The 15,119-nt window shown below is 39.0% G+C and overlaps 1 protein-coding gene across 1 annotated transcript; it reads right to left on the bottom strand.

Annotated features, from left to right (window-relative positions):
- Positions 1-2,582: 2,582 nt before the first annotated feature.
- Positions 2,583-12,485, bottom strand: LOC109030369 (UDP-glycosyltransferase UGT5). The gene is made up of 6 exons (XM_019041303.2): positions 11,643-12,485; positions 10,494-10,687; positions 7,682-8,153; positions 6,359-6,590; positions 4,595-4,817; positions 2,583-2,936 (listed from the first exon to the last, which is right to left on the bottom strand). Exons 1-6 carry the CDS (start codon positions 11,847-11,849, stop codon positions 2,648-2,650), a joined length of 1,617 nt encoding a protein of 538 aa, XP_018896848.2. The 5' UTR covers positions 11,850-12,485; the 3' UTR covers positions 2,583-2,647.
- Positions 12,486-15,119: the final 2,634 nt, after the last annotated feature.

Here is a 15,119-nt window from a genome sequence, read left to right as displayed (position 1 = left end):
AGATTATTCTGACCCACTTGACTTCAGTGGCGTGGCGTGAATTGCGGTATATCGATTGTTATGCCATTTAAACCTCTGGTAAAGAATCGATTATTAAGGTGTTCGCTGCGAACACCCTGTTTATCAATCCTTTTCCATAGGTTTAAATTGCATAACAATCGATGTATCGCAATTCACGCCACGCCACTGCTTGACTTACTGAAACATTCTACGACGCGCCGTATCTTTTACTTAAATTTTTAATCATGCTATGTTTAGGATTCACAGTGCGAATTCATGTCCCTCAATACCCTCACTGATCAAAGAAATCAATAATGATAAAAGTGTCAAGGATAAATACATTTTAGGGGAGGACACAGAATATGTTTTGCCTTACGAATGACCGTTGAGCAATGTAGAAAAAGTTTTCTCTTTTAAAAAAAAGAAGAAAAAAATCACCTGCAAACAATGCAAAACCGACGATTTGACATCAGATTTGCGGAATCCGGAAGGCTTATTATTACTTGATTTTTTTAGAAAAAAGTAAAAACAAGCAGTTCCAACGCCCAAGCGTTGAAGGGCGCTTCTTTGTCAAAGCATATTACTACCAACTTATGTACCCGAAGACTGACGAAGCTGGAATTTAAAGTGGGATTCTTTTACCGCAAAACCCTTCAAAACTTCAGATCGACCGCGAAGTCCTGAAACTTTCCACAAGCATTTTGTGATGAATTTGAGTCAGTGGTGAATGGAAACATAAAGGATTCACTGTAAATCAGACGACGGGAAAGAGCGGCGGAACCTCTAAAGCTGGTGCGTCAACGCGATCTAGCGGACAGCGGCGTCGCGACGCCGCGAGGTAGGGCGCGCAGGTCGCGGGGGAGCGGGGCCGCGTGAAGAGGAGTTCAGCAATGGGGAGGGGAAGCGCGGGTCGCGGGGAAGAGAGGGACCGGCCGGCCGGCGGTGACATCGGCGCTGGCTGGACCCATATTCACGGCGTGAACGCAGGCAGCGCTAATGTCTCCGCTAACTGGAGTTGGGGGTCCTTATTCATTCTCTTGGTCCATGACATAACCTTAAACCTTCCGCTCAATGCCGCAAACAGCTGACGTGTCGATGCTGCGCCAAGAAAATGAACCAATCACAAAGTAGCACAGTAATACGTCACTAAAATGAAGAGATCACGTGACTGTTCGTAATATTTTCAAATCGATCTGAAAGTACTGCCTCGGATATAAGTATTTAAAGCATAAGGAGGCCCTAAAATACTTTAACCAGGTAAAACGTCCGTGCGAGATTGTTATGCTTAAAAGCAAAACATTTCACGAAAACTTTTACGAATACCAGATGCAGAAAAAAATCCAATTTTTCCCGGGTGTACCAGAATGGCGTCATTACCCATAAGGCAAAAGGGCATGTAGTATAGTACATGTTACATCGGGGGAGTCGAACGGTTGGAAAGGGCGCATCTGGTACCCAGAAGCGCCCAATAAATTAAAAGGCAATTAGACAACGTGATAAGAAGTTTGACCGACACTTGTTTAATCCGCCCAGTTGGTTGGAGTTGACAAGGTAAAGAAAGGCCATTGACCCTTTGACACCTTGTCCGAGTGACCCAGACAACTCTCTAGAATATAAAGCCAGACAAACAGCAGGGCTTTGACCTTAGTCATAGAGGTAGAAAAAAAGAAGGTAAAAGTGAATTTGCTTATTATAATTTTTAATGTTAACGCTAAATGTTTAAATGAGCTGTTTTTCGAAGTTTTCTGTAGCTTCTGTATTAGATGCGTGAAAAAAGAGCATTTGCTTTGACTTTTAACTCGACTAATAGGTTTGATGGATCCATTAAAAAATGCCTTTGCCATTTGCATTATTCAGACCGAGTATCATTGCACTATAAAACTCATAATCGTAATGGATCCAAAAAAGAAGATCCGCTTTTCCACCAAATAATGACATTTTAAAAAAGGGTATGAAATGTGTTTTATGGATAATTTTCTGGCTAAACTTTGTATTCATGTATTATGCGTTTACGTATTATATCATCGGAATTTCATGATCTTCAGCAATCTGAACATGCATTATCGACATGAACTCCGCATAGCATCTTATGTTAACAGTGAAACTATACCAGACCACGTATAGTATCTCAGTTTGCGACGTTGCAGACGTTTTTCCATTTTTTTTTCTTGCAAATGGAAAACTACTCGACGTCAATTCTTGAAAATTCCGTGACTTTTCCTACCTGCGTGATGAAAACTCTTAGAATTATATTGATTCGTCCCTTTTCAAAAAAATGAAATGGGAGCGGATACTTTTTCGCACCGCAAACGACATAAGTGGTTCTGGTAGTTTTGCCGTAAATATAGTTGTTGCAAATTGCTCCTCAGTTTTTTACTTATTTATTTATTTATTTTTTTTCTGTTCCGAAAAATTATTGCGGAGTAAAACAGAAGGAGGGTGCAATTTTTTTTTTTTAAATAGTGTTCAAGTGATAATATACAAATCAGATTCTGTGCTGATAGTGTTTGAATGTTTGGGAAATCAAAAGACTTTAAGGAAAGTAGGAAGGATAATAACACAAGGAAGGCAAAACCCATCGGTGCAGTTGCATGTGAATTTTTAGGATTTATTTGCATAATTCGAATAGGAACTCTTCGTAAAATAATTAATCAATTTTTTTAAGCTTCGACGCCGGTTCACTCCGAGCGGTTAGTGAAATTAAAATTCGGCAAAGTTTATGAAACACAAACAAGACTAAAATACTTGAAGCTAAGATCACGGAAATAATGTCTAAGCAAAAATACTGAAAGAATGTCGCATCGGCGGTTGCTGGCCTCAAGTGAGACGCCCCTCCAACCCGGGCTACATGCTCCACCCAAAAGACTGCTTTATCCATGGCCTGAGATGAGAAATCTTTCGATATGGCAGAAAGCCTTTTCATGTTCTTTGAAAAACTGGAAAAGGGAAAGCAAATGCAGTTATCTGGATGGCGGAAAGAAACCTAATTCAAAATCAAACTAGATACAAGACTGGTAAAACAGATCTACTCATCACAAGTGGATCGCATTTAGCAAAAAGTAACCAGCGCAACTGCAGTATGGTAAAAATGTTGCTTCTCTTTAATTATCCACCAAAAAAAAAAAAAATCCAGAATAGCAAATTTCACAGCAGACAAACTCTCCATGCAAAGATAGGGAGCAAATACATTGACAGGGCTGCCACTTTATTTGGGGACTCTAAAACTGAAAACACGGCAACCCTGCATTAGCAGGGTATTTGCTCCCTATCTTTGCATGGAGAGTTCGTCTTGATGTAGTTGTGGACTTTCAGGACAGTGTGAGATATCCCCTCCATTTCGGCCTCAACTTGAGAGCTTTTTTTGAGCTTTGGAGTTGATACCAGAGAAAACCAGTGACACTATCGTGTTTCTCGCCAACTTTTACATAAGAATCAACAGTCAAATGGCAAATTCCTCACACATGCAACCTCCCCATTTCTGTACGTATTCTCTTGAGGATAGACTCAAGCGACGTATTTTTCAAAATAACGAAACGACTATTCGTGTTTCTCTGTAGGGCTTTTAGCATACCCAAGAAACTGAAGGTAGGTACTTTTTTGCGATCGGAACCTCCTTCCCGCCTAGTAAAACAGTAGAACTACATATTCACCGAAGGAATTAATTATATCGACAGCTAATGGGCGAGACCACGTATTTCCGTTGGCGGCGTTGCAAACTTCCTATCATATTCTATTTTTCCTTCCGAAAACTAGTCAACGTAATTTCTTGAAAACCTCCTTGATTTTCCTTCGCTGTTTAGCCGAGTATGCTGCTATCTGCTATATTATTTCAAGCTATGAAGTTTATCTGTTTTTCTCCAAAAAAAATAAAGTAGGAGCAGATATTTTCCAACACTGCAATCGAGATAAGTGGTTTTGCACTTTAGCCATCGATATGTGGGAGAAATTGTTTATTTTTACTCAGAAGGCAGCTGTGAACCCTGGCAAGAGCACTGCCGTGCTAAGGAAAAACGCCGTATGAACATTCGGGAGTTGCCAAATTTCCTTTGATAAAACCTTCATTTTTGACAAAATCCATGGATATTTTTCCTCGAAATTTCCAGATATTTTAGATTCAATTATGTACAAAATGGAGAATTTGCACGCAATTTTTTTATTGCTTCATCTGAAAGTGCCTAAAGAGCTGAGTTCGCAATATTTTTCATAATTTTTTTCTGACATGGGAAATCGGAGAAAAATTGATTTAAAAGTGAGAAAATGCGCCGCCTTGTGACGTCATCTGTCGGCATTTCCCATTTAAACACATGTATTTTAGCAGAATCGGTTATTTTGTCATATCTCCTCTAATAATTGCTCGATTTATGAATCAAGGGTATCTTCGTGTTCAGTTCACTCAGAGGATTCCACTTAAACAGGAAATTCATCAAATTTCAGACCCTTGCAAATTCTCCATTGTCTGAAAATGTAAGAAAATAATATTCACAAGTTTCCCGGTAATTTCGGTTTTTATTGAAGGAACTTGGCAACGTCTGAAGGCTCATACGGTGCTTTTCTTAAGCACGGCAGAGTAGCATGTGATTTGAATTCAATTCACCTGTCATCAAACAACACAGCTTCGATGGCCGCCTTTACTTTTTCATAAGAGAACAGGTCGTAGGGTGGAAGACGCGCACCAGTTCCAGTGTCAACCATTTTGGAAACGATGCATTCTTGATCTCCGTACCACGGTATGCCCACTGTTGGCACCCCGTAGTGCACCGTCTCTTGGAAACTCTGATGTCCACCTTGAGTGACGAACAGTTTTACTTTTGGGTGCGCTGAAAGAAAAAAACACGGACTCATTTGAATCAGCGAGAACGAGAACACACCAACTCGAAAAAATGAAAAAAAAATCGAGACGCACACAAAACTGCATAGAAGGTGAAGAGGTTAGTCTAAGAAAAAGATTTTTGGTGCCTAAAAGCAAGTACTGAAGGACACTTTAAATGTCCAAGTAGGAACAGGTACGGTAACTTCAATGACCTTTATAAAAATTGTCTGTCCTTAGTGAAAAGTGAGTATTTTCGAGTACCGAGTTGGTGTGTTTTCGTTCTCACTGATTCATTTATTGAACAATGTCAATTCGTAAATTTCAGGAATTTTAGTTTCTGATTGAAAAATGAAGTCCGAATAAATGAAATCAAAAGGAACAACGTTGAACGTGCTAACTCAATTCACACTTGGACTTCATTTTACAATGTGGAGGTGAAATTTTTGGCTCATTTTAGAAACAAATTATGCGCCATTAATTTCCCCATAATCATTGGGGATTTTTCAGGTGAGCTAGAAATAGTAGTTCCGAATTGCAAAATTCAGCCCATATTTCCTTCAGCTTTAATTCTGAAATCCAAATTTAGAAATTTCATAATCCATATCAATGAATTCATCACGGTGATGGATTTATTGTGCCGTGCAAGGAAGAAAGTCATATGAGCCTAGTACTTTACCTTTTCTTTGATGAATAAAAAATGTCTCAGGAAGTTTTCGAATGTATTTCTTTTAATTCTTCCGAGAACTATACCCGCAATTTGATTTCAAGTATCTGATAATTTAGAGGAAAAGAACTCATAATTTTCCACGAAAATGAATATTTCAACCGAAGAAGCTTTACAAAATTTGAATTGTTTGAATTTTGTTGTTTTCTTAGCAAAGCAGTTTTTCTACAAAACCAGTCAAATATTCTGTTTTGTCTCTTTTTGGAAATATTTACTTCGATCTGTGCTTTAACAAAAAACACTGCCTTCTGGCCAACATTTCTTGATCATTCATTGCTTCACTGCACCCTATATATTCGCTTATAAAGGAAGTTGCCAACTTTTCTGAATATTTTGTAGATTCAGTGATATGAAATGCCGATTAGAAAAACGAATTGATTGAAACATAAAGTAATAACTTCGTACCATGATGCATTACATTAAGTTTCGTTTTACACTTACGACCAAATTATTCGGTTTGCTTAATCAAGCTATTCGGTGGTGATGGCCGATTTCCTAAAATTTGGTTCGACGGACTAATTAATTGGACGTATTTCTATCAAACGGAACCATGTGCATTAAGACATGAGTTCTGAGACCCATAAGAATATATGCATAACAAAGCTCATGTCATAATGCACATAGTTCCGTTTGATAGAAATACGTCCAATTGGATGTAACAAACCGATTAATGTGGTTTAGTGGGCCGGACCAAACTAAATTCCATAGCATTGGAACAGTTTTGTTTCGATAGACCCCTTAGCGCGTAGAACTACTCCGATGATAATATGTGCATTTCTGAACAGTTTGTGAAAAGTTTGGACGGAATTTGGAAGTCTTCTTACCTAGAACGCTGTCCTGTGGCACCCATTTTTGAGTCAGAATATTCTCCGTCTGTCCAGGGATTTTCCCGTCAAGTTCCCATTTCCATAACACCCTGTAGCCAGCTGGTAGCTGACTGAAAACATTTAAAAAATTCTCCTTCGCTTCCTTCGGCAAATTTGAACTCTTCATGTTACTCCCCAGGCTGAAGAAAATCACGCCTTTCTGAGCGCCGTCGAGCCAATCTTGTAAATTCTAGAAGCAGAAGTCAAAAGGGATTGTAAAGATGAGTGGACAAGGGTGTGAAAAGATGGTTAGTATAGTTTCAATGGTAAAAAGTTGTTTTGGAATCCAAGGTCATTCAATTAGAATAAGAGCAAATTATTTGAATCAAGGGAAAATTTACGGGAAGTTTCAAGGCAATATGTCGCTTAATTTCCTTGCAAAGAAATAAAACGCGAGTGGAAATAAGGCGGTTGAAAATGTAGTTTTGTTGATTTTGCTGAACGGGTTCACTAAACCATGAACGAATTTTGATTTACATTCACATTCATTTACATTTGGACGTATTTCTACCATACAGACCCATGTGCAGGTGAGAGATATGGGGTCTGCTCTAGAAAGCTGCATAAAAAGCAATGTAAAAGTGGGCGTGATTCCTTTTGAAGAATTGGAAAAGCGGGATATTACATTCTATCAAACAGAACTATGTGCCAACTGAATGCGAGACTCATGAGCCGCAGGCACGGTCAGAGAGCGGTGTGAACAGGGCTCATGAGTTAAAGCAGCCCACGAGCCGCAATGGCGTTGGTTTCTTCGCCGCTGACGTCACTGGCGCTTCATTATTCTCATTCACTCTTACGGCCAGAGAACTAACGAGCACACCCCATATTTCTCACTTGCACATAGGTCTCTTTGATAGAAATACGTCCATTTGATACCTGGACGTATTTATGCTAAAAGGAGATATGTGCAAGTGGAAAGATGGGGTGTGCTCGTTAGTTGGGTCATAAGAAACAATGTAAAAGTGGATATAGCTCCTTTTGAGAAAATTGAAAAGCGGGATTCGACATTAAATCAAAAGGAGCTAAGCGCCAAAATATGCTAACTCATGAGCCGCGGGCATGGCAAGAGAGCGTTGTGGACAGGGCTCATGAGTTAAACACGCCGGACGGCGATCCCGATCCCGAAACCGTCACCGCACTCACCGCTGACGTCACTGGCGCTTTATCCCCATTCATTCTTATGGCCCGACCACTAACGAGCACACCCCATCTTTCCACTTCCACATATCTCCTTTTCGCATAAATACGTCCACCTTATTTGACGAATTATTACTTTTTTACCTGCGGCAATTTTTCGGGGGGTTTCAGATGCAGGGGTCCAGCCTCAACAATATTCGGACCCAAGAGTCTCGGATAGTAATAGAGCGAATTCGAGGTGATGATCGAAAGACTAACGTTACTCCAGCACCCATCGACCAAACTCTCTTTTCCAGGCCCGAACGTCTCCCTGAAAAATCTCCTCGCCGCCTCCTCCATGGTACTCCTACACGCCCGCATTATGTAAAGCTGTGAGATCCAATTCTCCAAGCGTTGCCACAGGGTCATTTTATCGGTGTAGTCGCTGAATATGAAAGGGACGAAAGATAAATGCGTGATACTGCCCAACGGGTCCTCGGAGAAGTCCACAGGGAGCGTTGTCATCGAGATGATGGGCGCGGACCCGGCCAGGAGGCGGGATAGCCCGCATGTGAAAGGCATTAGAAATGTCTCCGCGATCACAACGTCGAATTTGAGTTTCTCCGTCTCCACACGCCTGAAAAATACAAATAAAATGGATCTATTCATGCTAAAGAGATCCGTTAAAACGCCGACTAAATATTGCAATGGACCACTATAGAGGTGTCGTCAGCTAAGTTGACGGTTGTTTACTTTCGGTTTGCAGGCGTTTTCGCGTCACTACTATCCGCATGAAAACATCTGACTCTCTCAGAAGCAAAAACACAAGCTTAGATAAGTTTTCAAAGACTTTCAAACCTTGTAATACTTTAATTTTTAGCCACACAGAAATCACAACCACAAAAAAGTCGCAAATCATAACTGATAAGTATTGTTTTTACGATACGATCATGAGGCTGATGTTTTCAGTGTGGATAGTAGCGAACGCCGCTTTGTTCAGAGGCCCGAATTCGTCGTTGGCGCTTGCAAATCGAAAGTAAACAACCGTCAACTTAGCTGACGACACCTCTACCATAGTCGGATTTGGAACTTACCTACTGGGTCGGGGTCTGGGACTGGATCTTACCTACTTGCCGCCCATGGGCCGCCTGTATTTTGCCGCCCTCTTCTCATTCATTTCGAAACATTAATAAAAACCACCAAGTGAACGAGCCGGAGGGAGAAGGGTGCATAAGACGCGTTCACTCGTGTTGGACACATTTTTTGCGTAAGCCCTGTCAACACTACTAGCAAAAGTTCACGGAACTTTGCGGGAAAGTTTAGTTCCGTAAACCTTTCTCTGTGGGGACAAGGCCTTTCATTTGTAAGCCTTTTGAACTAAAACATAAAGAAAGAACAAACATAAATGTGGTTTAATAATTTTAACTTCCTCCGCCGTGCCGTGCTGACCACTCTGTGTTTGGCGCAATGCGTGAAGTATTCATGTAGTCTTGTAGGCACTGTGCGTTTCACGCCGCGCCGACCGCTGTTGATCGTACTGTGTTTGACGCAATGCGTGAAGTATTCATGCAGTCTTGTAGGCGCTAATATGTGTTTTGTGTTACATTCCGACTGCCGCGTCGAGGGCTTCTCCTTTTCATCTCAAGTCCTCGTCATCATTTCTCTTTGCGCCGCGCCGCTCCAGGCCAAATTACGTGGTTTGGTTTCTCTCTTAACTCAACTAATTAAAGGTGCGCAGTCTTTTGTATCCCCGAAATACGACAAAATTAGAAATTAATAAACTCTCAGGAAATGAGAGATTTTGTCACCTTTTCTTGTTTGTAATTTTTTTCTGAATCTGATTTTTTGTACCTGCATTAAAAAAAATTGCAAAATTTGTCGCCCCCTAATTTTGCCGCCATGGACCGCGGCCCATGTAGCCACCCCTTCATCCGACCCTGCACTATACAAGGTACGAAGTTAAGCATTCTGATATATGTTTCTTAACGAAAATGTGACGTAGAACTCGATTCGTGCAACAATAACTGACATTGACCCCAAAAAAAATATTTAATGTTTTTTGACGCCTGAATTCAAACCGTTGTAGTGCGCGATTTGACTCACGTAGAGTATCGTGTTTCTTGTGACCGAAAGCTCAAATTTATCGTAACCAATGTAAAATTAAAACGTTAATATCTTAGTTCGGAGTTGATTTCAGTAATTTTTAATGGACAAATATTTTTTACGTAAAATTCCGTTTGGAAATAAGTATCAGAATGCTTAAATTCGTACCTTGTCTAGATGTTCCATTAGGAACTACAATTGGACCGCGTTAAGCACTTAAGCCAGGAAGGAACCAAGCCACATCAGCTGTTGCCAAATTTAATTGGGACAGTTTAATTTTTCACATGAAAACCGTTGTGCGGATGTTTGTGCAAATTTTAGTGAATTTTTTGTATAGTATAGGAAACAAAATCCTTAAAACTTTTAAAGGAATCCGCTCAAAGCGTTCTCTTGAACAAAATTTAATTGCCCTTTGAAATTTAGCCATATGTGACTTGGTTCCTTCCTGATTACCGCGATCTAATTCCTGGCGCCGGTAAGAAATAACGTATGTGCCGTTGGTTTGCTTATGTCCAAAAGTGGTTTTACGGATGAGCCAGAAATAGTAGTTCCTAATTGAATTGAAGCCCAAATAAATTAAATCAGAAGGAACAGTGAAGCGTAATATGCCATGATTTACTTCACACATTCATAAGTAGCAATGGCTTTGCTGAAGGTCCTCAGATACATTCTTCAGTTGGTGTACGTTTTATTATTCTGTTGTATTATTTGACTTATTAAACATGCTAGATTGTTACATATTTTATTTTTATTTTTTAATTTTTTAATTTTTTGTGGGGGGGGGGGGGCAAACATTCCGCCTAAATATTTCTTTCGTGCTATTTTTTTATTGCTTAAGATCTTTAACTTTAAAAGAAACTAAACGCCAACATACCGTTTAAATCGAAGGAAAATTTCGCTTTTGAATTCTTCTCCGGTGAATTTTGCGTAAAAAACCCACATTTTAGGAATGTCCCATTTCGTAGCTTTGAGATGCGGCGTGATATCGCCATCTTTGTTCGCATCCTTTACGTACTCGTACGCAAAAGAAACGTCGATGTGAGTATAATTCCCGTGCTGCTTCAAACCCTGTAAAGCGTATAAATAATGAGAATATTTTATACAATTTTACCGTTTTGAATAAGTTGAGGCGCGAATTTTTCTTCTGATCGATGGCTAAAGTCGGAAAATGCAAATCTCTATCTGTGCGTTACATTGTCTCCTATTATATTCTAATTTCTAAGAACAAGACTAAATCCGTAAAATTTTTTGTGAATATTATGTGAGGAAAATTCAGTGAAAATTTCAAGAGAAATAACTATTAGTTACCTTTCTTTTAAAAAAAGAAAAAAAAGTGGAACAAACCGTGAGCATTGAGCAATGACTTGAAACGTAGTAATCGTGGTAAGCAATTTTCGGCTTCAGACATCAATATGCTCTTGACAAAATGGTATGACGTATCTACTTTTAGCAACCAAAAATAAACCTCTTTATTTTAAACACCATCGACTTGTATTGACAGAGTAATTGCAAAATCACAAATCCTGTTTGCAGTGTTTCAAAATATCCGCTCCAATTTTCGTTTATCAAAGGCGGACGAACCATTACTATTCCTTGACATTTTTACGAAGTTTCTCACATATAAATCAGGCAAGTTTCCAAGAAATAACGTTAATAATTTTTCTATTTAGCTAATAAACTATCTCAGTTAGTGTGCAGTGCAGCGTCGAACAGTGGGTCGAGTCAGTGGGAGAGGTCAGACAAAATTTGAAAACTTCAAACGCTTATAACTCCGTTTATGCAAATTTTTAAGGTTCTAAAAGTGGCTCCATTGGTTTTCTGGTGAAATTTTCTGTTTGATAATATAAAACGTGACGAAATGAACACCAAAATTTGCAGTTCCAGTCAAAAATTTCATGTCCGACCTCTTTAATTGATTCGCTCTATCGTCCGTCGATAACCGAGATTTGCATAGTTTACCGACGATAACTATAAGAAATGTAAAAGTTACAAGATCTTAAAATCTCATATACATTGTACTTACCTGAACTTCGTTAGGACTGACGACGAACAATTCATGACCATCATTCACTAATCTCTCCGTCAAAGCCATGATTGATCGCTGATGGCTAAAGGACGGTGTGGGGTATATAACTAAAATTTTAAAGGCCCCAGTGCCCACGTTAAGTACTAGGATACTTATAATCGATATGGAAATCATGTGTAATCTCTTGTTTCTCTTTAAAGGCATACGTCGAGTTCTCTATGTAATTAATGCGTTTAATTAAAAAATGTATCCATCTCTTTCAAATCTTCAAAAGATACCTTTTAAAAAAAACTGATCCCTCTCTCAAGTGACTTGAGAACAAATTAATATTGTGGATTGACCACTATTTGTTTACCAATTTTGTTGAGTGAAAATGTTGGTTCCCAATCTAATTAAATCACAGTATGCAACGAAGAAACCCTGGTCAAAACTTAATACTGAATGTGTAAAACAGTTCTTAATTTGGTTTGAAGTAAATCGAAAGTTAAATTGAAAATCAATTTGATCGACATCACCCTAATCTCCGCCAAACCTTTGATTTTCGTTGCTTCGTGGGGTATTATACAACAGAAATATATTAAACCAAGCAGCATTCGAACTTAACGGTGTGACACGTCCTATTACAGCACTCTATGGAAGGTCGAAACTTAAAACGGAAACAGAGGTGGCGCCGCCTAGCGGATTTTGTCAAAAATATCGATCACCGCACACTCGCGAATCGCGGCACGAGTCCGTCAGTCGGTCGGTAGGTTATGAGAATGAAAGTTTGCGTCTTGGACGGTTCAAACGAGTTCACAAGGTGTAGACGAACTGTCAATCCTCGGAGAATCGTGGCCGAGGTGAATGAATGATAAGTTTCAGCGCCATGTGCCAATGACCCGGATTCAGCCGCTGTTCGATACACGATGTACCGAGACATTACAACACAACCACTCGAGTCAGTCGTGCTGACTCACTTGGGTCAATGAATTTTACGCACTTACTTTACGTAATGATATGTTCACAACATATCTCGAGGTCGGATCTTGGCAGAGTCATTTCTTCGGATTAGTGATCAGATAGCCTATCCCTGGTAGCAATGACCGTTTGAAAGACTTATTTTTAAAAACAGCTTTTAGTAAACACTCTAAAATGCAGCAAATATTGATCATCATTTTAATCGTATTTAGCCAGGAGGAATCAGCGCGATTCCAGTGCTTTTAAATTTGGGCAACTTCTCCTTTTCTTTTAAAAATACTTAATGTAGATTGAAATAAATACAATAAAATAAATTGTAGATTGAAATAAATATAAAGAAAATACTATTTTTTTGTTTAAATTAAATTTTTTGAAAACTTTTTTGAAAACCGATATACAGTTAGATGACTAACTTTCTTATTATTCTTTACGCACAATGACCATTCCGGGGGGGGGGGGGGGATCTTCAGGTGACAGTCACCTGAAGATAGGCGGCCTGCCCGCCCGAAATGGCCATTGTGCGTAAAGAATAATAAGAAAGCGAGTTATCTAACGATATAATCGGTTGTCAAAAAAGCTTTCAAAAAATTTTAATTTAATCGAAATATTAGTGTTCACAGTGCCGATAAAGTTTCAAAAATTGTGCAGTATACTACAACATAGTGATAAAGAACATAAAACTGTCAAAATATTTGAATAAAATAGTAATAATCAATCAGTCTTTCCAAAAAAGTAAAATTTAATTACTGAATTTTGAAAAAAGGAAGCAGGTTTATCTTGATCCCACATCTGACGGAGAATCTCTGTCACAACGTCAAAAAACGTCTGAAAAACGTCACATGAACCCTCAGGTGTTGCCAAATATCCTTCGATAAAATATGAATTTATTGGAATTGTTGAGAATCTTCTTCCCTAAATTTTCGGACGATTTTTTACATGACTTAATCCAAGAAATCCGAAAATTTCAATGAAAAACACTCATAACTCTCCTAAAAAATGCATGTTCTAACTAGGGACCTTTGGCAACTCTAGAATGTTCATACGGTGTTCTTTCTTAGCATAGCAGGACTGTATGAAAACTCATCGAACTGTTAAAATTAATATTTTTGGAAACCTCTCTTGGGTATTAGAGGTTTTATACCTCCATAAGACTCAATTTAAGGACAATTTAAACGACTGTATACATAATCAAAATATATTTACCTCGACCTTGAGTCGTTAAATGTAACAAGTTCACAACTAGTTACTCTCAAAACCACTCCAAACTTTTTTTTATGTGACCTATCACGTTCCTTTTTAACTCGCTCCACAGGAAAAAAGGGAAATTTTCACTTACCTATAGATCGTTCTAGGAATATGTGTCGGTGTCTCTGGAGTATGGAAATTTTCCAGGGTCGAATTAAATGGACTTCGCAACGCTGTAACTTCAATAAAAGCATTGAATTCATAGGGAAAGTTTTACAGACAGGCCGACCTATGATGAGTTTCCATTTTCGCCACGTTAATGGATTCTAAGTAGAGGCACTAAAATTCTAGCAGGCTAGTGATGCCCACCGATAATGAGTTCATGGGGGATCAAATTGAAAAAAACCTATCCTTGCTGTTTAGTCACATTTAATCTCACTGAAAACCTTTTCGACGGTCTACAACGGGTTTTTAAAGCTTTTTAAAGTAGGTTCGATGGGTATCCGTCTCAAAATTATAAGTTCCGTCCCAGGGTCTCTACGACGACCTATGGCGTCAAGGATTTTTTTTCATCATATTTTCCCTCTCTTTTGTGTGTGAGTGTTTTTTTTTTTTTTTTTTTTTTTTTTTTTTTTTTTTTTTTGAGCGAAAGAACACATTCCCATCCGCTGGATCTTGCAGCCTTTTTAGGTAGATTTCGAAGAAATACCTACCTATTGTTGACGGTGCGGTCTCGTAATTTTCGGGAATTTTTGCTCAAAGAGCATCGATCCTGAATCCCTGAGTTGAAAAGTGTAGGTCATAAAAAAAGTACGATGTATATATTTATAACTGGGATCTAACGAACCTTTGCGACCGTTTTTTTCCGGAACTTTCCATACGATCAAAACGAAACTAAGCCTGGTTCTTTTGTTTCATCAAGTTTCATTTTTGGTGAAAATCGGCCCATCCCTTAGTTCAGTAACGTCAAGGTCATTAGGGGATGATTTTCCAAACTCGTCCGATCTTAGTCGGTGATACCTCAAAAATCTCGTCTCGTCGTGGCCTTCAAAACAACCTATATTCACCTACTCTCTAAACCCTGGTAAAAATTGGCAGTAGAATCTGTGTTCCAAAATACCATAGACCTACAGCCGGCTGTAAGATTTCCAATAGCTTCTATAGCCGGCAACACAATTTCATATAGCCTATTATAGCCGATAGCGATTAAGCAACAGCCTGGCGATAAAGTGTATGCTAAACGTTACTAATTACGGATGCTAGGACTTACTGAGTTTTTGGACTACCGCTCTCTTTTTTGGCCGTAGTATCTTGATTTATTTTGCGAGGAAA

Source organism: Bemisia tabaci, chromosome 9 (genome assembly GCF_918797505.1).
Source record: "Bemisia tabaci chromosome 9, PGI_BMITA_v3".
NCBI lineage: Eukaryota > Metazoa > Arthropoda > Insecta > Hemiptera > Aleyrodidae > Bemisia > Bemisia tabaci.
This window is presented reverse-complemented; position numbering and strand designations above follow the sequence as displayed.

Excerpts from the sequence above, each read along its gene's own strand:
- LOC109030369 (XM_019041303.2), bottom strand. The coding sequence starts at position 11,849 with ATGCCTTTAAAGAGAAACAAGAGATTACACATGATTTCCATATCGATT. Across the intron at positions 10,688-11,642 it reads TCAGTCCTAACGAAGTTCAG|GGTTTGAAGCAGCACGGGAA; the intron begins GTAAGTACAATG and ends TACGCTTTACAG. Across the intron at positions 2,937-4,594 it reads GCTGTGTTGTTTGATGACAG|TTTTTCAAAGAACATGAAAA; the intron begins GTGAATTGAATT and ends TCCCTTTTCCAG.